Source organism: Salarias fasciatus, chromosome 17, assembly GCF_902148845.1.
Source record: "Salarias fasciatus chromosome 17, fSalaFa1.1, whole genome shotgun sequence".
NCBI lineage: Eukaryota > Metazoa > Chordata > Actinopteri > Blenniiformes > Blenniidae > Salarias > Salarias fasciatus.
Genome location: NC_043761.1, coordinates 17,060,049 through 17,083,068, shown reverse-complemented (window position 1 = coordinate 17,083,068; position 23,020 = coordinate 17,060,049). Strand labels below are relative to the sequence as shown.

Genomic DNA, 23,020 nt, shown 5'->3' with positions numbered 1-23,020 from the left:
TTTGTTAATATTGAATTTCATAGTTATTTTTTCGTGATGCTTCAAGATCTACATAATAGAAACATTCCTGCAAAATATTTCGCAATTCAGCAAATGCTTTTATCATGGTTACTGAACTTTAAACTGAATTTTTCTTTTTTTTTACCACATAAATGCTAAATCTGGAATACTGGTCACTTTAACTATAGGAAATGTACTCTATTCAGTGGTCCTTCAGACCTTCCATCCTGTAGAATTCAGTACAGTAATGGATGAATGCTGCTGAAGAAGCTACGCTGCACAGCTGAGAACCACTGGAGCTGAAGCCACTGCAGTGGGACGTCTGGAGTCTCTGTCATCAATAATAAGATGAGAGACTTTGAATGAGATTCACAGATATTTTCCTGCTAAAAATTAAAAAAGACTTGCTGATTGTTTGTCTGACTGTTGTCCCTTTTTTAGGCAATGTCTCCTCTCTGTTAAGTTTTAGAAACTCTTTCATTTATTTATTTTGTTTAGATAGACTCTGACTTTCATCTATATAGAAAGATGTATTATTTGGTATCTAATGCAATGAAAGAAAATGCATACACGTTTAAGGAAAATACCACATTCATAGGGTGAAATTCAGTAACACAAAGCCTTAATCTATTTGATTTGCAAAGGAAAACAAATAATGTATAAGAACTATTAGTGGGTCAAATAATAAGAAAGCTGCTAAAACTCTTCAGTTATGTATTTTATTGTATGATTTTTAAATGAAACTCACACTGAAAGATGTGCTGTTTTAAAGTAACGACTGTGTTGTTCCAATGTTTATTTCATTTCATTTCATTTCATTTCATTTCATTTTATTTTATTTTATTTTATTTTATTTCATTTTATTTGGTTTGATTTGATTTGTGACCGCCAGGCGGCAGCACTGCGCTCTGCCTGCTATACTGCAGACGAAGAAGAAAAGCTCCGTCCGCTAACTTCCGGTTCCAGGTATCCCGGAGCGGGCCTGCGGTTCTCTGTCCGGCGGACCGGAGCAGCTCGGCAGTGACGGCGCAGGGCCTCCGGCCTCCTCGGGTCCTCCCCGGTCCTCCCCGGTCCTCCCCGGTCCTCCGTCAGGCTTACCGGAGCTCCTCCTCGGGGGCGGCGCGGCGGCTGACCGGCCGCTGCTGGGACTTCTCCGTCCGGCGGTCCTCCTCCTCTCCCCCGCCTGTTTCGGGTGTTTTTCCGGGACTCCGGGAGTCTCTGCTGGAACCGGAACATCAGGCTGCGGCTGCTTCGGTGCGAGCGGCGGAGCCGCGATGGATCCGAACCGGATAATCCAGGCTCTGAAGGGGACCATCGACCCCAACCTGAGGATAGCGGCGGAGAACGAGCTCAACCAGGTGGGACGGCTGCACCGCCCCCCCTCCCCGGGGGTGCGGGCCGGGCCGCGGCTCGGGGCTCGCTGTGTTTAGGGTCAGTTAGGCTCCGGGTCTGGAGCTGGGAGAACAATAGGAGGCCGACCCGGGCGGCCGGTGGCCCCCCCCCCCCCCCCCCCCCCCCCCCCCCCCCATGTCCGAGCAGCAGCCCCCCCCCGGAGACACGCTGGACTGCAGGGACTTCATCAGAAGCTGGACCGGACGGTCCCTGCAGGGCAGCTGGACCCCTTTATTACAGTCCGTTACATTGTAATGACTCCAGGATGAATGGAGCCTGGGCTGAGTCATAACACACACACACACACACACACACACACACACACACACACACACACACACACAGGAGGGTGTTATCGTTTATTCTGCTGCTCAGGTTGATAATGCAGTGATTTCCAGCTATAATGAAACCAGGCCTGTGTTAAACACAGCTCATCCACTCAGTGTTCCACCTGTTGTGTTTCAGTCCTACAAGATCATCAACTTCGCCCCCACCCTGCTCCAGATCATCGTGTCGGAGCAGGTGGAGTTCCCCGTTCGCCAGGCAGGTAAGACGCCCGGACCGGAGACTCCTGGGAGGAGGACAGTCTGCTGCTTCACTGTTCAGCCTGATGGCTCTCTGAGGAACATCTGGACCTGTGTGTGTGTGTGTGTGTGTGTGTGTGTGCGTTCCCAGCCGCCATCTACCTGAAGAACATGGTGAGCCAGTACTGGCAGGACCGGGAGCCGTCGGTGGGCGAGGTCGTCTTCCCCTTCAACATCCACGAGAACGACCGGCAGCAGATCCGAGACCACATCGTGGAGGGCATCATCCGCTGCCCAGAGTCCATACGGTACACACACACACACACACACACACACACACACACACACACACACACACACATCTGTACTATTCAAAGAGCACTGACTGATCTAAAATCAGCTTTCAGTAACTGCGTGTGTGTGTGTGTGTGTGTGTGTTGCAGCGCCCAGCTGACCATGTGTCTTCGCGCCATCATCAAGCACGACTTCCCGGGCCGCTGGACCGCCATCGTGGACAAGCTGAGCCTGTACCTGCAGTCCCAGAACAGCGGCGGCTGGTACGGCAGCCTGCTGGCCCTGTACCAGCTGGTCAAGACGTACGAGTGAGTGTCCCGAGGAGGACCGGGCGTCCCGCCGCCCGCCGCCGGCCCCCGGGAGGCTGACCCCGGCGTGTGTGTTCCAGGTACAGGAAGGCGGATGAGCGGGAGCCGCTGCTGGCCGCCATGCAGATCTTCCTGCCCCGGATCCAGCAGCTCATCGGCCAGCTGCTGCCGGACGCCACCATCTTCTCCGTGCTCATCCAGAAGCAGATCCTCAAGATCTTCCATGCGCTGGTGCAGGTGAGGCTGCTGGGGGTGGAGGAGGCTGCCGGGGGTGGAGGAGGCTGCCGGGGGTGGAGGAGGCTGCCGGGAGTGGAGGAGGCTGCCGGGGGTGGAGGAGGCTGCCGGGGGTGGAGGAGGCTGCCGGGAGGGGAGGAGGCTGCCGGGGGTGGAGGAGGCTGCCGGGGGTGGAGGAGGCTGCCGGGAGGGGAGGAGGCTGCCGGGGGTGGAGGAGGCTGCCGGGGGTGGAGGAGGCTGCCGGGGGTGGAGGAGGCTGCCGGGAGGGGAAGAGGCTCCACCCGGAGGAGGCGGCCGCCAGCTGATCTCTGACCCGGTGTCCTCCGCAGTACTCGCTGCCGCTGCAGCTCATCAACAACACCGTCATGACCCAGTGGATGGAGATCCTGCGAGCCATCATGGACCGGGACGTTCCAGCTGTAAGACACACACACTCTGTCACACACACACACACTCTGTCTCACACACACACACACACACACACACAGAGGGGTTAGAGTCCTGAAGCGGCGGTCTCTGCGGTTGCCAGGAGACGCTGGAGGTGGACGAGGACGACCGGCCGGAGCTGGCCTGGTGGAAGTGTAAGAAGTGGGCCCTGCGGATCATCACCCGGCTGTTCGAGCGGTGAGCCGCGGCGGGACGCGGGTCCGGGGACGGCCGGCGGACACGTCCAGCTCATGTCCACGTCCTCACGTCCTCCGCCGTGTGTTCCAGGTACGGCAGCCCCGGGAACGTGACCAAGGAGTACTGCCAGTTCGCCGACTTCTTCCTGAAGACGTACGCGGTGGGAATCCAGCAGGTGAGCGGCGGCGGTGGCGGGGGCTGCCCTCCGCTCGTCCGTCCAGCCCTGACCGCCGTCTCCCATCAGGTCCTCCTGAAGGTGGTGGACCAGCACCGGCAGAAGCTCTACGTCGCCCCCCGGGTGCTGCAGCAGTGCCTCAACTACCTGAACCAGGCGCTGTCCCACTCGCTCACCTGGAAGCAGATGAAGCCGCACATGCAGGTACAGCTGGACGGCTTCCTGTCCCCGCCCCGTCCCCGTCCCCGTCCCAGACTCAGTCCGTCTCCGTCTCCAGGCCATCTGCCAGGAGGTCATCTTCCCGCTCATGTGCTACAAAGACGAAGACGAGAAGCTGTGGCAGGAAGACCCGTACGAGTACATCCGCATGAAGTTCAGTGAGTCCGCCGCCGCCGCCCTTCTTCTTCTACGCCACCGTGGGAGAAGAAGCTCCCGCCTCCTGACCTCTGACCCCCCCTCGGGCTCCAGGTCTCTGGTTGAGTGTGTGTTGTGGTTGCAGACCTGTACGACGACCACGCGCTGCCCGTCACCGCCGCCCAGAGCCTGCTGTGCAAAGCCGCTCGCAAGAGGAAGGAGGTGAGGAGGACGACGTCAGACTCGCCGCTGGCCTCTCCGCCCGTTCACCGTGCGTGCCCCCGTCTCCAGGTCCTGCCCCAGATGATGGAGTTCTGCCACCAGACGCTGGTCGACCCGGCCGCCGACCCCCGCCGCAAGGACGGCGCGCTGCACTGCATCGGCGCCATGGCCGAGCTGCTGCTGAAGGTACCTGCGGCGCCGCGCCGCCCGCCGCCGCCACGAAGCACAGGTCACCCGACCTGACCCCTGACCCCTGACCTCTGTGTCCCGTGCTGCAGAAGCGGGTGTACAGGGAGCAGATGGAGCTGATGCTGCAGAACTACGTCTTCCCGCTGCTGAACTCGCCCATGGGCTACCTGCGAGCCAGGGTGAGCGCCGCGCGGCGTCCAGCAGAGGCCGCTGTGTGTGTGTGTGTGTGTGTGTGTGTGTGTGTGTGTGTGTGTGTGTGTGTGTGTGTGTGTGTGTGCGTGCTCTGACGCCGCTGGTCTTCTGGAACAGTCCTGCTGGGTGCTGCACTGCTTCAGCCCGCTGCGCTTCCACGACGAGCTGGTGCTGCGGAACGCCGTGGAGCTGGTCCGGCAGGACCTGCTGGACGACAAGGAGATGCCGGTCAAGGTGGAGGCCGCCATCGCCCTGCAGACGCTGGTCAGCAACCAGGAGCAAGGTGGGCGGAGCCTCAGCGACCGGCCGGCACGGCGCCGGGGCTCTGCTGCATCCCACAGTGTGTGTGTGTGTGTGTGTGTGTGTGTGTGTGTGTGTGTGTGTGCAGCCAAGCTGTACATCCGGCCGTACATCCGGCCCGTCATGCAGGAGCTGCTGCACGTCGTCAAGGAGACGGAGAACGACGACCTGACCAACGTCATCCAGAAGATGATCTGCGAGTACAACCAGGAAGTGGCGGCCATCGCCGTGGACATGACGCAGAACCTGGTAGGAGCCGGCCGAGCACGCGGCGCCTCGCCTCGCCTCGCCTTGCCTCGTCTCCACGGCGACTGACGGGACGGCGCTGCGTTTCTGCTGCAGGCGGAGATCTTCACCCGGGTGCTGCAGAGCGAGGAGTACGAGGAGAACGAGGACAAGACGGTGATGGCGCTCGGCATCCTCAGCACCATCGACACCATCCTCACCGTGATGGAGGACCACAAGGAGGTGGAGCGCACACACACACACACACACACACACACTCACACACACACTCACACACAGCCTTCACTGTGTGTGAGCCGTGTGTGTGTGTGTTGCAGATCACCCAGAAGCTGGAGGGGATCTGCCTGCAGGTGATCGGCCTGGTCCTACAGAAGCCCATCATAGGTATGGCAGGTGTGTGTGCGGGGGGCGGGGCTTCACGCTGCTTCCTGTTCCTGCCGCTCGTTGCCCCGTTGAGTCAGTGGCGGGTTTGAGGTGTGTGTGAGCGGCTGGCGGCGCGTCACACACCAACAGGTTTCTGGAGTGGGAGTTTGACCTTTGACCCCTCAGGACGGTCGCCCTGCTCGTCACTCAGCATTGAGAGCGTGACTCCAGAGGAGACCATGAAGTTGTTTGGATTTCCTGCGGGGAAAAGACAGCCCGGTGTGACACTTTAAATCTTTTGGAGTGGTACCGGGGCTGACCTGCTGGCGGCGCTCTTCCTCCTGCAGAGTTCTACGAGGAGATCCTGTCGCTGGCCTTCGGCCTCACCTGTCAGACCATCTCGCCCCAGATGTGGCAGCTGCTGGGCGTCCTCTACGAGGTCTTCCAGCACGACTGCTTCGACTACTTCACAGGTACCGAGGACGTCACAGAGAAGCCGGGGATTCAGAGCCGGTGACCTTTGACCTCCCAGAACGCCTCCTGATGCCACCGTGTCATGGTTCCTCCACAGACATGATGCCTCTCCTGCATAACTACGTCACCGTGGACACCGACATGCTGCTGTCCAACCCCAAGCACCTGGAGGTCATCTACAGCATGTGCAAGAAGGTCGGCTCCACTCCGGGCCGGTCGCTCCGCCGTCCCGTCGGGACGCGTCCGCGTTCGCACCGCATCCGCGTTCCCGCCGCGTCTCACGCCGCTTCTCGTCCTCGCCAGGTTCTGACCATCGACGCCGGAGAGGACGCGGAGTGTCACGCCGCCAAGCTGCTGGAGGTCATCATCCTGCAGTGCCGAGGCCGCTGCATCGACCAGGTGAGGAGCGGCGGCGCCGGCAGAGGACCGCCGTACAGGTCTTGATTGTCAGTTTTTGCTGAACTAAGGTTTTCTCCCCCGTCCCCCCGTCCCCAGTGCATCCCCCTGTTTGTGGAGGCGGTGCTGGAGCGCCTGATGCGGGGCGTGAAGTCCAGCGAGCTGCGGACCATGTGCCTGCAGGTGGCCATCGCGGCGCTGTACTACAACCCGGCGCTGCTGCTCCACACCATGGACAACATGCACTTCCAGCACAGCCAGCAGCCGATCACGGCCCACTTCATCAACCAGTGGATGAACGACACCGAGTTCTTCCTGGGGTGAGGCTCCGGGCCGCTCCCCCTCCTCCCCCTCCTCCCCGCCGGTCCGTCCGCCGCCGCCTCAGCGTCTCTGTCTCCGTCTCTCAGCCTCCACGACCGGAAGATGTGCATCATCGGGCTGAGCGTGCTGCTGGAGCTGCCGGGCCGGCCGGCCGTGCTGGAGGCCGTGGCCGACCAGATCCTGCCCTCCATCCTGCTGCTCTTCCTGGGCCTCAAGCACCTCTACGCCTCGCGCCTCATCAACAAGCCCAGCCTGCTGGCCCGGGCCGGGACCCAGGACGAGGACCAGAACGGTGAGGACCAGAGTCTGGGTCGGATCAGTCCTCCCCTTTCTCCTCATTAATCCACACGGCGCACCAACAGTAAGTCTGCTCACGGTCGCATGACCTTCAGCACGGCGAGCGTGCTCCGAATACACAACCCAGTCATCAATAAGGCCCTGAAGGCAGCGCGGAGGGCGAGGAGGGCGAGGGCGAGGAGGGCGAGGACGCGGCGCCGCACGCACCGGAATGACAACCAGGCGCCTTAATGAAAAATAAATGCAGTTCAGGACGGCTGATTATCACCGCGGCAGCGCTGATAGAACTGTGAAGAGTCCACATCAGGACCAGGACCAGGACCAGGACCAGGACCAGGACCAGGACCAGGACCAGGACTGTACAGCTGCCTGCACGTCATTACTGCAATTTCCTCACATATTAACCAGACTCGGTGTTTACATGGGACATGTATTCAGCTTATTAAGCTTAATTCTGCTTAAAATGACCATGAAAACGCCTGAAAACTAACTTCATTCAGAATTGAGTTTAAATCCAAACAGACCGGTGGGTTTATTCTCCTGTGGAAGCAGATTATCTCCTAATGAAGCGCTCCTTCGTTCTGCTCGTTCTGCGCATGCTCCATCGTGATGACGCAATTTTCCAAGATGGCGGTCCGCGATTCGACTCGTACAGAAACGATTTATTTAACGGCCGTTTTAGAGGAATTGGATGCAATGAAACGAGCGGATCGACCTGGCGATTCACAACGAGGACATTTTCAAAGCTGCAGCGTCAAAATTTATCGAGAAAGAAAGACGAAATAACGCTGTTTACTTCCGGGATACGTCACTACGTCACGGCCGCCCCGTCCAATCAGAACGCTTCAAAGACCCCCAGTGAGAGAGGAGTTATTCCCTCGTTTTTCTCTTATAATATGTGATATGGAATTGCCCATGAACATAAATCTGAATTACTTTATTCAGAATAAACCAATTCTGATTTAAAAACACTCTGAAGCCACTCTCATTAACCAATAATCAACCTTTTATTTCGCTAAATGATACAAATCACCAGTAACCTGAGACACGAGGAGCCATTTAAAGAGGACGATGGATTGGAATTCAGGATTCAGTCACATTCAGCCGCTGTGCTGTTGAAAGCTAACAGGTTTTACAGGAAGTGTGTGTGTGTGTGTGTGTGTGTGTGTGTGTGTGTGTGTGTGTGTGTGTGTGTGTGTGTGTGTGTGTGTGTGTGTGTGTGTGTGTGTGTGTGTGTGTGTGTGTGTGTGTGTGTGTGTGTGTGTTCCTCAGAGGAGATCCCCAGCGATGAAGACGAGGTGAGCGAGAACCGGAACGCCATGCAGCAGTCCTGCATGTCGGCCGTCCAGGGCGGCGAGGACGAGGACGACGACGAGGACGACTACTGGGACGACGACGGCCTGGAGGGGACGCCGCTGGAGGAGTACAGCACGCCGCTGGACTATGACAACGGCGAGGACGAGTACCAGTTCTTCACCGCCGCGCTGCTCCGTGAGTCACAACCGAACCGGGAGACCGTCCTGCCGGCCTCCAGCTGACTGAGTGTGTGTGTGTGTGTGTGTGTGTGTGTGTGTAGGGGTGCAGAACACCGACGCAGCCTGGTACCAGACCCTGACGGCGCCGCTCAGCGACGACCAGAAGAAGCAGCTCCAGGAGATCTACAGCATTTCCCAGCAGAGGAGGAGCACGGCGGCCAAGGGCCAGTGGTGAGCAGCAGTGTGTGTGTGTGTGTGCTGTAACGGTGTTTCACACAGACCTACAGCCTGCCTGTGTGTGTGTGTGTGTGTGTGTGTGTGTGTGTGTGTGTGTGTGTGTGTGTGTGTGTGTGTGTGTGTGTGTGTGTGTGTGTGTGTGTGTGTGTGTGTGTGTGTGTGTGTTTCAGAGCCGACTGACGTTCAGTCTGCCCAATCAGAGGATGGGATGAGACGCTGCTGTGACCTGATCCCAGTCCAGATCAGACCACATCCCACCAAAACCTGATCCTGGGCCCCGGCCCCCCCTGGAAGGAGCTGCACAAGTGGTCTGCTCCAGGTCCAGGATCAGGTCCTGGTCCTGGTCAGGGTCCCAGCAGTCGGAGTCCTGCTGCACTGACAAGGCCCTGACTGCAGTAGTGCAGTCCAGGACTCCGTGTGTGTGTGTGTGTGTGTGTGTGTGTGTGTGTGTGTGTGTGTGTGTGTGTGTGTGTGTGTGTGGCGCCAGAGAAAGACCTGCATTATAAATATCAATGTTCTTGACCAGCATAATGAATTGAATTTCTTTTTGTACAGTGCAGTCAGTCCCTCGGTGTGTGTGTGAGAGTGTGTGTGTGCGTGTGTGATTTGTTGAGTTTGCGTGTGTGTGTGTGTCCAGTGCAGTCAGTCAGTGTGTGTGTCAGAGGTCATGTGTTTGTAGTGCCGTCTCTCTATAGCCGAACTCATCCGATCACGTGGAGCGACGCCGAGTTCCTGTCAGGGTGCCTTGAATACAGACACAGAGGACGGACAGAGGTCAAAGGTCGCGGGCCTCGGCCTGCATTGTCACTTGTAAACCGGGAGAAGCAGGTTCCTGTTCTTCTGTTTGTCCCTCGATTTCATTTTTGTAACATTTTTCAGAACTAATTTAAGAAAATCATAAAATTCATGTAACATTTTCCTGTCCTGGCGTCGTTTGTTCATTCAGACGTTTCTGGAACGAGGTGTGTGTTTCCAGGTGTGTGTGTCTCAGGTGTGTGTTTCCAGGTGTGTGTGTCTCAGGTGTGCCGATACCCGAAGTGTGTTTTGTGAACAAGAAAAATATTATTTAGGTGAATTTAGTTACAGTGAATCGCCTGAAAACAGAAATGGGAGGTAGAAACCCTGACACCCAGCAGCTGCTCACACACACCAGAGAGAAGCAGAGTGTGTGAGTGTGTGTGTGTGTGTTGCTGAGCGCCCCAGGCCAGCCGGTCAGTCCGCAGCATGCTGAACATCTGCTGCCTCCTCCGGCTCCTCTTCAGTCCAGCTGTTCCAGCAGCTGCTCTCTGAGCGTCTGGCTTCCAGCAGGCCGGGAATCGAACCCGAGGTCAGGAGGCGCCTGGAGCTTCATGTGCCGCCGTGACAGACTCTGTATCTGCTTCACTAACCCCTCCAGACCTCCAGACGCCAGGACCAGCTACTGCTATGAAGCCTTTTGAGACAAAGACGTCAACATAACGATGTAACATGAGATCACATGACTTAACGTGACACTGTCACATCACATCACATCACATGACCGTGTACCCTAAAGAATGGATCTCAAACACGTGGCTGCTCTTCCTCAGCATCCACACAATGACATGACGACATGCCATAACCTAGCATAACATGGCAAAGCATCACCTGACATGACGACGTAACAGTATGATGGTAACGTAATACGACATGACATGTTAAACCAAGCGTGGCATGACCTAATATAGCGCAGTGTAACATGCCATAACGACATAACATGACATCGCATAATGTCACATGACCTAGCAATGTGATATAGTAGTAGTAGTAGTAGTAGTAGTTTTATTTGAGCAGTTTCTTATGTACAAACAGTATACATTGTAATCCGAACAACAGAATGTGCTCAGAAGGAGTGGGCTGAAGCAAAAAGCTTGTTTGCGCCCACGCCCACATAACGTGACAATGCTCTTATGTCTGGTTTCTCAAGACAAGACCGTATCAGTTCATTAAAGTAATGCATGCAAGTGTAGCACCCACACCCGTGCCCATACACACATCGATGTGCACGTGCACGTTTATGAATGCATGTCAGTGTCTATCAGTACACATCATCTGTACATCAATTTGGAAACAGAACCAAAACATGGTGCACAAACATCCATGCATATTCAGTACCTTATTGGACGAGTGTTTGCTATTGTAGACATGTGCTTACTACATCACTCAGGTTCAAGTTACCAGTATGTTAGTCATGAATACATCCTAGACAGACCAGACAGTTCACAAGTTCTCAATCTGTGTGTAATTTTCTAACATTTTTTACTTGAGCTGTTATTTAAATTTGTATATAGAAGTCCTATACCTGATATCCAGATCTAACCCATTCCTTTGATCAACCCCTGACCATGTAATGAACGTTTGTTTAAAAGTGGAATGTACATGTTGTTTTTCAGAATGTTTATTCCCTCTAAGATTGCATTTGGCTTCTTTATTCTTAAACAATTGTTGGATATAGTTTGGAAGCATATTGCATATAACATAAGATGATGTAACCAGGCAGCATGACATGATATGACTGCAGCAAAACAACATGGCATGGAATAACATTTAAAGAAATGTAATGAGAAAGAAAAGGCATTCCCAGGGCTCCATACTGAGACAGAAACTATTGTAAATTTTGTATTAATGAATAGGGCTGTCAAAATAAAATGTTTTGAAATTGTGATAAATCATAGGATTTTCATGGTCAATCGCGATTAGTCACACTGTGAATTAGATCTTTAACATTCTGTTGTTTTGCATCTCCAGAAAGTTTTCAGCCCATATTATCGTTAAATCTGAGTAATGTACAGGATATCTTCATGACAGAGGCGACAACTCATAAACTGAGGGGGTTTGGGAATTTCACAGAATGTAAACGTAGAACCGCTTGCAGGGGTGTTGTTGTTTCTGTGAAGGAGTTAAAGTTTGAACAGCCTGGATGTCACACATCCACAGATTCAAGGCACTTTATGAGCAAATGGTCTGGTCTCAAACAGAGACAGTGGGTCCAAACACTCATGAAACATTAATAATCTGTCACAAAACGTTGACTTGTCTTTGTTTTTTCCGTATGGAGTCGCTGTCTATCCCGTTACACTTCAGGCTTTGTTGTTCTTGCTGTTTTTGTGTTGATGACAGGAAGAACTGAAAATTCACTGTCAGGCTGATGAGGACTGAGCAGGTGGATTAAACCAGTTCTCCTCCTCCCACTGCTTTTTTAGCAGAATGAAAGAAAAAAAAAAGAATAATGGACAGCTTGTTTTTGTTTGTCTTTCTGTTCAAAGTATTCCTATTATTGATTTAGTTCTGTGTAAAACTTATTTGTATATTGTATATTTGTATTTGTATATTATATATATTGTATAAATGAAAAATCAATTAATGAATGAAAAATGTGACATGATACAATGTGATATAACGACAACGCATCATAATTATAATGTGCATAACTTCATCCTTTTTGCACAGTAACAATAAATTCTGATTGTGATTCTAAAAAAAATTGATTGAGCTCTTCTGCGCATGCGTCTCCTGCCGGATCGCATCACTGATGGCGCATTCAGGTACAATGAACAAGCTCGGATTTTTTGTACCTGTGGAATTTACAGTTAATTATTCTTAAATTTCAACGTCAGCCGCATTTTTCATTGTGTTTCACTCACAGAGGCCACATTTATTATTCATGTAACCAGACTCAACATGTTCAGGGGGCGTTTTTCTTTCTTTCCAGTCTTCTTAGAAACACTGTTTCTGCTCTTAAAGAACGAGCACAAACTTGTCTCAGCTGTTTCTAATCTCACTTTATTATTTCGAGACTGTTTCTGACAGATCAACCTGCAGCTCTCAATAAAATGTGTTTTCACCTTTACACCAGTACAGAATGCAGTTCCCCCTGTGTCCAGCAGGAGTCAGTGTGAGGCTGGACGCTGTTTGTGACCCCCCAGGAGAAGAGAACCAGAGAAGAAGCAGCTTGACAGGAAGCTGTGTGCAGCTGAGCTGCTGAGTCTCCCAGAGAAAAAATACCACCTCCTGCAGCAAAATGACTGCAGTTCAGGCTCTAAGAGAGTTTATCACCCAGAAACTGACTGCTGCCGCTGGAGAAATCTTCACCGCGTTTGAACAAACCATCGTCCAGTACCAGGAGGAGATCGACCGACAGAACAGACTGCTGGAAGTCTGCCTGAAGCCTCGGGTCCGGCTCCGCAGAGCAGGTATGAGTCTCACGTGTCGTGCTCTGCTGGGAGGGAAGTTCTGAGTTGTGGAAATTGATGTTTTCTGAAGTCACTTCATAATAATATTTAAAAGCAGGGCGTCTCGTCGCCCTCCTACAGACGTCATATCCGGAGCCGACGTGCCTGCTGGCGGCCATCTTGGGGGGGGACTTGCTTCCACAGCACAGTGAGGAATGATAGGTTTCAGCATAGAAGTGATCATAAATCCATCAGTTTTTAACTTCTATTCCAGTTTATTATGACTATCAGACATGGAGGACACACAGACATAAACAGAACGAAATGAACTCAAACTGTCCAGGATGATTGAGGTTTTTATTGAGAGAATTGGTTGAAGGATGTATATGTACTTGATTGGTATTGATGTTATGATTCTGATCATCATCATTATTATATTCCATTGTTATATTTATTATCACCATTGATAATTTTATAAAATTTTATAATCACTCTTATGATATTATTGCTATTTTAATCTTTTAATTATCACAATATTGCTGTTCCCATATTAATTATTACTTATTTTTTTATTCATACTGAGTTTCAACATGATAAATACCATAAAGAGTAAAGCCTCAGATGCAACATCTGTCTCATTAAAACCATCTGATATCTACAAACTACTATAAACTACTACCACTGTAAAATCCTGGTTTATTGGTGATGTTTAGTTCTGCCATGACATCCAGCATCAGTGTCTCTCATCCACATTCAGTCTGATCTTCCTCCAGTCTTCTTCCCAGCATCTTATTTTGGTCAGGTTTGAGGTCAGCCTCCTCTGGAAAAAAATAAAAGCTGCAATTTTTACAATTTTAACCCCCCCAAAAAATCAAAAACCTAAAACAGAGAAAATAAAATATCTGAATATCTGATCAGTAAGCAATAATGTGGTGATCTTTGATCTTTGATCTGGTCCTTTTCTGTCCCTGCAGAGCTCCAGCAGCACCGTGACTGGAGAGAGGAGCAGCTGTTTAAACAGGAAACCAGCTGCTGTCTGGAACAGGGAGAACCAGAACCAGAACCTCCACACATCAGAGAGGAACAGCAAGAACCAGAACCTCCTCAGATTAAAGAGGAACAAGAAGATACAGAACCTCTACTGATCAACGAGGAACAGCAAGAACCAGAACCTCCTCAGATTAAAGAGGAACAGCAAGAACCAGAACCCCCACTGATCAACAAGGAAAAAGAACCAGAACCTCCTCACATCAGAGAGGAACAAGAACCAGAACCCCCTCAAGTTAAAGAGGAGCAACAAGACCCAGAACCTCCTCAGACTGAGGATCAGGAGGAACTGGGTTCCGGCTGGGACGGAGAGCAGCCTGTTCTGAGGTTTGAAGGTGATTCCTTTAAGGTTCCTTCTGTTGAGAAGCTAAATGACCAGAGAGAACCAGCAGCTGAGAACAGTGAGGACAGTGAGCAGCTCCTCTCTCAGGACTCTGAGGTCCACCATGAGAAAAAGCGGAGATCAGAACCAGCTGTGAATGCAGAAGTGAGAGCAGCCGCCGTGTCTCAGAGTGACGGTGTGGAGAACGCTCTCATGTCAGAGAACCAGGGTGAAGGTGGAAAGGTTCTCTGGGAGCGAACGCCTGGTCAACATGTCCTTAAGAAAACCAAGTTAAGTCCAAAGGGAGAACCGGTCCCTGATAAGAAGAAGACCTGTGGAACCTGTGGCAAGCGCGTGACTCATCTGGCGCTCCACATGAGAACCCACTCCGGCGAGCGGCCGTACTCCTGCGAGACCTGCGGGAAGCGCTTCAAGCAGCGGAGCACTCTGCTGCGCCACTCCAGAACTCACTCGGGCGAGAAGCCGTACTCCTGCGAGACCTGCGGGAAGAGCTTCGGTCTGGACAGCACGCTGTTTCGCCACATCAGAGCTCACAGGGGCGTGAAGCCGTTCTCCTGTGGACGGTGTGGGAAGAGCATCTGTCGGCACAGCACCTTGTTCCACCACATGAGAACCCACACCGGGGAGAAGCTGTACTCCTGCGAAACATGCTGGAAAACGCTCTGATTCACGGAGACCATCCAGTCTGGGTGGAACGGGGGACAAATGTTTACATCGGACTCTTTCTGCTTCGTGGAGCCGTTCAGTCACTGAATGAAGCGTAGGACTGTTTGTTTCATGATGTGTCCTGGTCTGAGCTGATGGACAGGGCAGGTCATGTGACTCTTTCTGAATTGGCTTTTACAGAGTTGCACTGAGAGAGGAAACAGGCCACGCCTCCTCTCTGCTCTCCTTTAGCGATCACATGGGCCGAGCACATCCCTGTGATCCGCCATGACCATCTCTCTACCTCACACACACACACACACACACACACACACACACACACACACACATTCATACAAACACGACTTGTGTAGACATGTAGATAGAATTGTGTGTTTGGTTTTGCTTGTTGTTAATAAACATATTTTTTGGAATCGTTTGTCGTTGATGTTTCACAGTTATGAATGGAATATCGATCTCTTCTGTTCAAGAACTCCAGAACCCTCCAGGTTTTACTGTTAAAAGTTGAGGTAATTGATAATCTAATTATTAATCCAAATCCCAAATTAATCGTTCAACCAAGTTTATCAGACTGATTACAAGAAATTGCCTCTTTTCCTGCTAAACGTCGGCGGTGCCCCGAGGCTAACTGATGAAATCAGACCCAAAATTTTTTAATTATTACTGATAGCCAAATTCATTAAGTTGAAATCAACATTATTGCTGCGTCCCATGTGAGCCAGAAGAAGATTAATGGTGTGATGCAGTGAATTCCAACAATACTGGCCACAAACACTCATCATATACACACTGACGCCACTTCCATTTGAAATAAATGCTTCTATTTCAGTTAAATGTTGGTCTTTATTTTCATCTCTACTTTGTAATTAACTGGGTCTAGGATAATTGATAGTGGATCTCACTAATTCTAAATCTCTGGCTACATGTAACACTGTGTATATATAAACTCTGTTCTGGCCCTTCCTGGGCGGTATCCTGGGTCCTCTACCAGAGTCCTGGGAGCTGGAGGGTTCTGCAGGATCTACCAGAGTCCTGGGAGCTGGAGGGTTCTGCAGGATCTACCAGAGTCCTGGGAGCTGGAGGGTTCTGCAGGATCTACCAGAGCCCTGGGAGCTGGAGGGTTCTGCAGGGTCTACCAGAGTCCTGGGAGCTGGAGGGTTCTGCAGGATCTACCAGAGGTCTGGGAGCTGGAGGGTTCTGCAGGATCTACCAGAGTCCTGGGAGCTGGAGGGTTCTGCAGGATCTACCAGAGGCCTGGGAGCTGGAGGGTTCTGCAGGATCTACCAGAGGTCTGGGAGCTGGAGGGTTCTGCAGGATCTACCAGAGTCCTGGGAGCTGGAGGGTTCTGCAGGATCTACCAGAGTCCTGGGAGCTGGAGGGTTCTGCAGGATCTACCAGAGGCCTGGGAGCTGGAGGGTTCTGCAGGATCTACCAGAGGTCTGGGAGCTGGAGGGTTCTGCAGGATCTACCAGAGGCCTGGGAGCTGGAGGGTTGCATGACCTCAGCTGTTCCTAGCACTGTGCTCTTCTGGACAGAGATCTCAGATGTTGCTCCTGGTATTTCCTGGAGTCAAGCATCCAGCTTGTACTGTTTCAGGGGCTTCCTGGGGTCTGGTCTAGTGTGATCCACCCCGCCTGTGTTGATCTGGTGTTTAGGGCCTGTTCTTGTGTCTCCGTGCTCTTCCAGAACTGCATTTTCCAGCCATAAAGGAATAATCCAGTCCAGCCAGGTTCTCCACACCATGAGGGCTTAAAAATGAAAACTTCATCTTATTATTTAATTATTATTATTATTTGTTTTCCTTTTGAATAATAGCTGAAAAACATGTGGATCAAAGAAATTCGGATCGAATAATGACAATGACAATTAAAAAAAACCCCGGGATCAATCAGTCTGGAGTGATCCTATATTTTTTTTCTTTTAAAAAATTTCTTTTAGTGGTTTAAAGGGCTGACCAGCATTTTCAAGAAACTGAAAATAATGCAGAAACCTCATGCTTTTGAAAGAAGATGCTGATGCTAGTATAAAGTATAAAATCAAACCAGGATTCATTTTAGAGGATTTATGAACTTTAAAAACGAAAAACAGTGGACTGTGTTGCTGTGGAAATGAGCTCGGTCCTCTGGAAGCCGGATGTCCGACGCTCCGCGCCTGCTCCTGAAGGCAGCACGCTTCCCCCGCCGTCCCCGCGCTCCGCGGCTCCGCGCTCCCGCTCCCGCCCCGCACTCCGCCGCTACCTGCCGGGCGGAATGGACGCTTCCCTCGGAGCTCCCCGCTGCAGCCTCAGCCCGGCGGAGCCGACATGACGGCCGCGGCTCGGGAGAGGCCGGGCCGCCCGCCGCCGCTCCGTCCCGAGGCGGCGTGGGCGGCGGGGCGCTGCGCCGTGCTGGCCGCGCTGTGCGCGCTCTGCTACGGCAACTCGGTGCACGGAGAGTTGGTGCACGACGACGTGTGGGCGATCGTCAACAACCCGGACGTCCGAGCGGGCTCCGGCCTGCGGAGCATCTTCAGCAACGACTTCTGGGGCAAGAGGATGGCGGACAACAGCAGCCACAAGTCCTACCGGCCGCTCTGCATCCTCACCTTCAAGTAAGTTCCCGCGGTGTCGCGCGACTCACCTGGACCGCTCACTTCTGACACTCAGCGACTGACCGCCGCTGACCGACCGACACTGACCGCCCGTCACCGACTGTACTCCACCTACCAGCTGGCACTGAGCATCCATCCTGTCCCCCTGCTGACTGTCTTTACATCACTGACCGACCGACACTGGCTGACTGTCTCTCACCATCGCTCATGGACCGAGTCTCACAGCCCGTCCTTCACAGACCGAGTCTCACAGCCCGGCAGTCGCAGACCGGCCCCACAAGCAACGATGCTGGTTGATGTTATGCAGCTTTCCAGGATGTTGAACAAGCTGTTGAAGGGTCAGAGTCAACTTTAAGACCAGATCCAGACCTCATTTTACATCAGAATACAGGTCTGGACTCCAGAGGCTTGTAGAGCCACTATAGAGGAGATGTAGAGTCACTATAGAGGAGATGTAGAGTCACTATAGAGGAGCTGTAGAGTCACTATAGAGGAGATGTAGAGTCACTATAGAGCAGCTGTAGAGTCACTATAGAGGAGCTGTAGAGTCACTATAGAGGAGCTGTAGAGTCACTATAGAGCAGCTGTAGAGTCACTATAGAGGAGATGTAGAGTCACTATAGAGCAGCTGTAGAGTCACTATAGAGGAGATGTAGAGTCACTATAGAGGAGATGTAGAGTCACTATAGAGGAGCTGTAGAGTCGCTGTAGAGTCACTATAGAGGAGCTGTAGAGTCACTATAGAGGAGCTGTAGAGTCACTATAGAGCAGCTGTAGAGTCACTATAGAGGAGATGTAGAGTCACTATAGAGGAGATGTAGAGTCACTATAGAGCAGCTGTAGAGTCACTATAGAGGAGATGTAGAGTCACTATAGAGGAGATGTAGAGTCACTATAGAGGAGCTGTAGAGTCGCTGTAGAGTCACTATAGAGGAGCTGTAGAGTCACTATAGAGGAGCTGTAGAGTCACTATAGAGCAGCTGTAGAGTCACTATAGAGGAGCTGTAGAGTCACTATAGAGGAGCTGTAGAGTCACTATAGAGGAGATGTAGAGTCACTATAGAGCAGCTGTAGAGTCACTATAGAGGAGATGTAGAGTCACTATAGAGGAGCTGTAGAGTCACTATAGAGGAGCTGTAGAGTCACTATAGAGGAGATGTAGAGTCACTATAGAGGAGATGTAGAGTCACTATAGAGGAGCTGTAGAGTCACTATAGAGGAGCTGTAGAGTCACTATAGAGGAGCTGTAGAGTCACTATAGAGGAGATGTAGAGTCACTATAGAGGAGATGTAGAGTCACTATAGAGCAGCTGTAGAGTCACTATAGAGGAGATGTAGAGTCACTATAGAGGAGCTGTAGAGTCACTATAGAGGAGCTGTAGAGTCACTATAGAGGAGATGTAGAGTCACTATAGAGGAGCTGTAGAGTCACTATAGAGCAGCTGTAGAGTCACTATAGAGGAGCTGTAGAGTCACTATAGAGGAGCTGTAGAGTCACTATAGAGGAGATGTAGAGTCACTATAGAGGAGCTGTAGAGTCACTATAGAGGAGATGTAGAGTCACTATAGAGGAGCTGTAGAGTCACTATAGAGGAGCTGTAGAGTCACTATAGAGGAGCTGTAGAGTCACTATAGAGGAGCTGTAGAGTCACTATAGAGGAGCTGTAGAGTCACTATAGAGGAGATGTAGAGTCACTATAGAGGAGCTGTAGAGTCACTATAGAGCAGCTGTAGAGTCACTATAGAGGAGCTGTAGAGTCACTATAGAGCAGCTGTAGAGTCACTATAGAGGAGATGTAGAGTCACTATAGAGGAGCTGTAGAGTCACTATAGAGGAGCTGTAGAGTCACTATAGAGGAGCTGTAGAGTCACTATAGAGGAGATGTAGAGTCACTATAGAGGAGCTGTAGAGTCACTATAGAGGAGCTGTAGAGTCACTATAGAGGAGATGTAGAGTCACTATAGAGCAGCTGTAGAGTCACTATAGAGGAGCTGTAGAGTCACTATAGAGGAGATGTAGAGTCACTATAGAGGAGCTGTAGAGTCACTATAGAGGAGCTGTAGAGTCACTATAGAGCAGCTGTAGAGTCACTATAGAGGAGATGTAGAGTCACTATAGAGGAGCTGTAGAGTCACTATAGAGCAGCTGTAGAGTCACTATAGAGGAGCTGTAGAGTCACTATAGAGCAGCTGTAGAGTCACTATAGAGGAGATGTAGAGTCACTATAGAGGAGCTGTAGAGTCACTATAGAGGAGCTGTAGAGTCACTATAGAGGAGATGTAGAGTCACTATAGAGGAGCTGTAGAGTCACTATAGAGGAGATGTAGAGCCACTGTAGAGCAGCTGTAGAGTCACTATAGAGGAGATGTAGAGTCACTATAGAGGAGCTGTAGAGTCACTATAGAGCAGCTGTAGAGTCACTATAGAGGAGATGTAGAGTCACTATAGAGGAGCTGTAGAGTCACTATAGAGGAGCTGTAGAGTCACTATAGAGGAGCTGTAGAGTCACTATAGAGGAGATGTAGAGTCACTATAGAGGAGCTGTAGAGCCACTGTAGAGGAGCTTTAAAGTCAGATTAGTAGATGGACTTTCTTCCGGGTGATGGCCTCGGTGAAAACCATCTACTGTATTGTGTTGTGTTCAGCGTTGCTGTTCTGATGTGATTTTCTGTATTTATTGTCAGTTCTGTCGATGGGCTCCAGGACTCTGTGCTCTCAGATCTGTTCTTTCTGAAAGCAGTGCTCTCTCCTTCCTCTGATCTCCACCAGATGTGGCAGGGCCAGGCTGTGTTTGACGTTCAGACATCTCAACATTTGGTGACCTCTGAGTTTCAGACGCTTGACAAGTGTCAAACAGTTGGAAATTTAATTGGCTAATTGTACAATTTCTCTGAATTATTTGCTGTTATTTGCTCTTGTTGTGCTTCAGATTGATTGAAGTGATTTCAGCAGTTTTCTTCTTTATGAACCGCCGACCTGTGGAGAGCGGAGACGGTTCTCCAGTCAGCTGGAGGAGGCAGAGGAGGGACTCATACCCACACTTTGTGTAGCTAATAGGTGAAGTGAGTCAGGAGTCCACATCTGTCCCGGTCCTCCAGGACCTCCAGTCAGCACAGCGTGGGCCAAACGGAGAGGAGTCCGTGCTATTGATTGTGACTGGCCGCTGTGGTGACAGTCATTATGTGTCCCCAGGCAGGGCTCCAGCCACACTGCACACTCTGTGTGTGTGTGTGTGTGTGTGTGTGTGTGTGTGTGTGTGTGTGTGTGTGTGTGTGTGTGGAGCAGGATGGTTTCGGTGTCTGATGGCTCTTGTCCTGATGGCCTGACACTGTTCCACCGTATCGAGCAGCTGCTGCCGCTCGTCCTCGGAGCAGACGCCGGGGCTTCAGGGCTCCCCTAGCAGCGTCGGCTGGCCCAGGCGCACGCACACACACACACACACACACACACACACACACACACACACACACACACACACACACACACACACACACACACGAGGAGTCTGAGGTCCTCCAGCCTCCTCCAGGTGAGCTGTCCAGATGTTGCTGCTGCGGTGTCGTCCCGGGTCTCTGACTCTCTCGGCTTTGAGTCAGAATCGACTTCACTCGCCGCGGTTTGTGGATTCTCAGCGTTTCAGTGTCACACACATCTGTTGAGTGAAGCAGCTGTTTCCAGCAGCTGGACCGAGCCGCTTCGCCGCCGTCACTCCAGTAAGATGTCACTGTTGGCGCGAGCTGCTCAGGAAAAACGAGCTGCCGCTGCATCTGCAGGCCGGCTCTTGGTACAGAAACCAGCTGATTGTTCGCCGCCACACTTCCTGCCGCCAGTCTGCTGTGGTTCAGGTTTTCTAAATACGTTTACTTTCAGTTTCACTTTTAATCTTAAAAGAGGGATCAAGGAGGGAGGTCACATGATGAGCCGGGATCCCAGAGCGCTGCCAGATCCCCGGCAGTGGGAGGCTGCAGCGCCCCTGCTGGTGGAACTGGGTAACGCAGGGAACTGGTCCCGAGAAACACGTCCTGAGCCCCATTCAGCACCACCGAGGAAGAGCTCTGAGTGCAAGCAGCAAAACACACACACAGACACACACACACACACACACACACACAGACACACACACACACACACACACACACACACACACACACACACACACACACACACACAGACAGACACACACACACACACACACACACACACACACACACACACACACACACACACTCCTTCAGTGAACCTGAGGGCGGATGTTCAGTCAGTCAGCGTCGGCTTTTCAACGCCAGTGAACACTGCAGGGCTGTAGGAATGCAATCAAGGTGAATCAAACACACACACACACACACACACACACACACACACACACACACACACACACACACACACACAGTGTTTCCTCCAGGCTCTTTTTATAGCCGAGCCCTGATGTGCCCCGGTGGGGGGGGGGAGTATCAGCAGGCTGCGTGATTAAAATAGAAAGTTGAGGGCCGGATGACAGGAGGCGGCGCTGGATTCTCCCGTGGTGGAGGGCTGGAGGAAGACGATGGAGGCTGATGAAGAGTGAAGAATCAGAGGTGACGAGGAAGTGACGGAGGCCCTGCTGTGGCCGGAAAGACGCCACGGCATCATTTCCTCATGTGGGAAACGCGTAGAGATTACCTGAAGGATGAGCTGCCGTCTCTTTACCACCCGGACCTTTAATGATCCTTTCTGTAACGTTACCTGAAGCTTTGTCATGGTTCTCTCCAGAACCCCCCCCCCCCCCCCCCCCCCCCTGCAGTGTTGTATTCGGGTTATTAGACGTTGCAGCGGCGTTGTACCATAAATTACCGTGGCTGCTCACTGCTGACGCGACGTTCTGGGAGTCATTATCAGCCTATTTTTAGAACCTGCTGTGGGTCACGGCCCAGTCTGCTCAGCAGGACGGGAATCCGTCACGGGTCTGCTGGTCGCTCTCCGGTCCTCCAGAGTAGTTTACTGGAGTCTGTGGATTCTGATCCAGATGTGGAGCAGCGGCTTTATGCATCTGATCCATCTGAGCATCTTCAGATGGATATGAACATCTGGAGTGTGTGTGTGTGTGTGTGTGTGTGTGTGTGTGTGTGTGTGTGTCTGCAGACTCCACTACTGGCCTGAACCAATATTCTTTGCTGTGTGTTTTTTTTCTGTCTTTGAGCTGCTGTTTGACTTCCATCCACCACTAGTTGGAGCTAGAGAGCCGTCAGACGGCAGTAGACTCGGAGCCGGTAGTGAAGGTGAAGTCCTGAGCGTTGTGTTTTCTCCTGCTGTCTCCGTGTCCTTCCTGTCTGATCGTCCTCCCTGTCCCCCGTCTCTCGTCTCTCAGGCTGAACGTCCTGCTGGGCGGCTTCCAGCCGCTCTACTTCCACCTGGTCAACGTGTGTCTGCACGCCGCCGTCACCTGCCTGCTCATGCTGACGTGCGAGCGCTGCGTGTTCCGGAGCCGCCGCCTGGCCTTCGTGGCGGCGCTGCTGTTCACCGTGCACCCCGTGCACACCGAGGCGGTGAGTACCGCCGTTTTACCCAGAGTCCACACATTTACTGGACTG

The 23,020-nt window shown here is 51.9% G+C and overlaps 3 protein-coding genes across 7 annotated transcripts in view; all 3 read left to right on the top strand.

Annotated features, from left to right (window-relative positions):
- Nucleotides 1-943: 943 nt before the first annotated feature.
- On the top strand, nucleotides 944-9,534 carry ipo8 (importin 8). 2 transcript variants are annotated; one of them, XM_030113915.1, is made up of 25 exons: nucleotides 944-1,358; nucleotides 1,858-1,939; nucleotides 2,068-2,224; nucleotides 2,360-2,518; nucleotides 2,599-2,755; nucleotides 3,082-3,171; nucleotides 3,282-3,376; nucleotides 3,467-3,551; nucleotides 3,621-3,755; nucleotides 3,829-3,928; nucleotides 4,051-4,127; nucleotides 4,197-4,313; nucleotides 4,406-4,495; nucleotides 4,626-4,791; nucleotides 4,897-5,057; nucleotides 5,151-5,276; nucleotides 5,372-5,438; nucleotides 5,765-5,890; nucleotides 5,989-6,086; nucleotides 6,195-6,290; nucleotides 6,387-6,607; nucleotides 6,695-6,900; nucleotides 8,178-8,396; nucleotides 8,482-8,611; nucleotides 8,788-9,534. In XM_030113915.1, coding segments are annotated over exons 1-25 (3,045 nt in total). In that variant the 5' UTR covers nucleotides 944-1,274; the 3' UTR covers nucleotides 8,789-9,534. The 2 variants fall into 2 exon arrangements, with proteins under 2 accessions (XP_029969775.1, XP_029969774.1); XM_030113914.1 differs by having other exon boundaries at nucleotides 5,372-5,447.
- Nucleotides 9,535-12,594: 3,060 nt separating this feature from the next.
- LOC115404544 (zinc finger and SCAN domain-containing protein 2-like) lies at nucleotides 12,595-15,215 on the top strand. 3 transcript variants are annotated; one of them, XM_030113926.1, is made up of 4 exons: nucleotides 12,595-12,828; nucleotides 13,782-13,927; nucleotides 13,967-13,999; nucleotides 14,102-15,215. In XM_030113926.1, the coding sequence occupies exons 1-4, from the start codon at nucleotides 12,657-12,659 to the stop codon at nucleotides 14,861-14,863; spliced, it is 1,113 nt and encodes a 370-aa protein (XP_029969786.1). In that variant the 5' UTR covers nucleotides 12,595-12,656; the 3' UTR covers nucleotides 14,864-15,215. The 3 variants fall into 3 exon arrangements, with proteins under 3 accessions (XP_029969786.1, XP_029969785.1, XP_029969784.1); XM_030113925.1 differs by having other exon boundaries at nucleotides 13,782-13,860; nucleotides 13,897-15,215; XM_030113924.1 differs by having other exon boundaries at nucleotides 13,782-15,215.
- A 1,871-nt stretch (nucleotides 15,216-17,086) lies between these two features.
- Nucleotides 17,087-23,020, top strand: part of tmtc1 (transmembrane O-mannosyltransferase targeting cadherins 1) — a 27,975-nt gene continuing 22,041 nt past the window's right edge. For both annotated transcript variants that reach the window (XM_030113917.1, XM_030113916.1), the window contains exons 1-2: nucleotides 17,087-17,452; nucleotides 22,798-22,975. In XM_030113917.1, coding sequence (XP_029969777.1) covers nucleotides 17,166-17,452; nucleotides 22,798-22,975 — 465 coding nt within the window. In that variant the 5' untranslated portion in view covers nucleotides 17,087-17,165. The remainder of the gene's footprint in view (nucleotides 17,453-22,797; nucleotides 22,976-23,020) is intronic.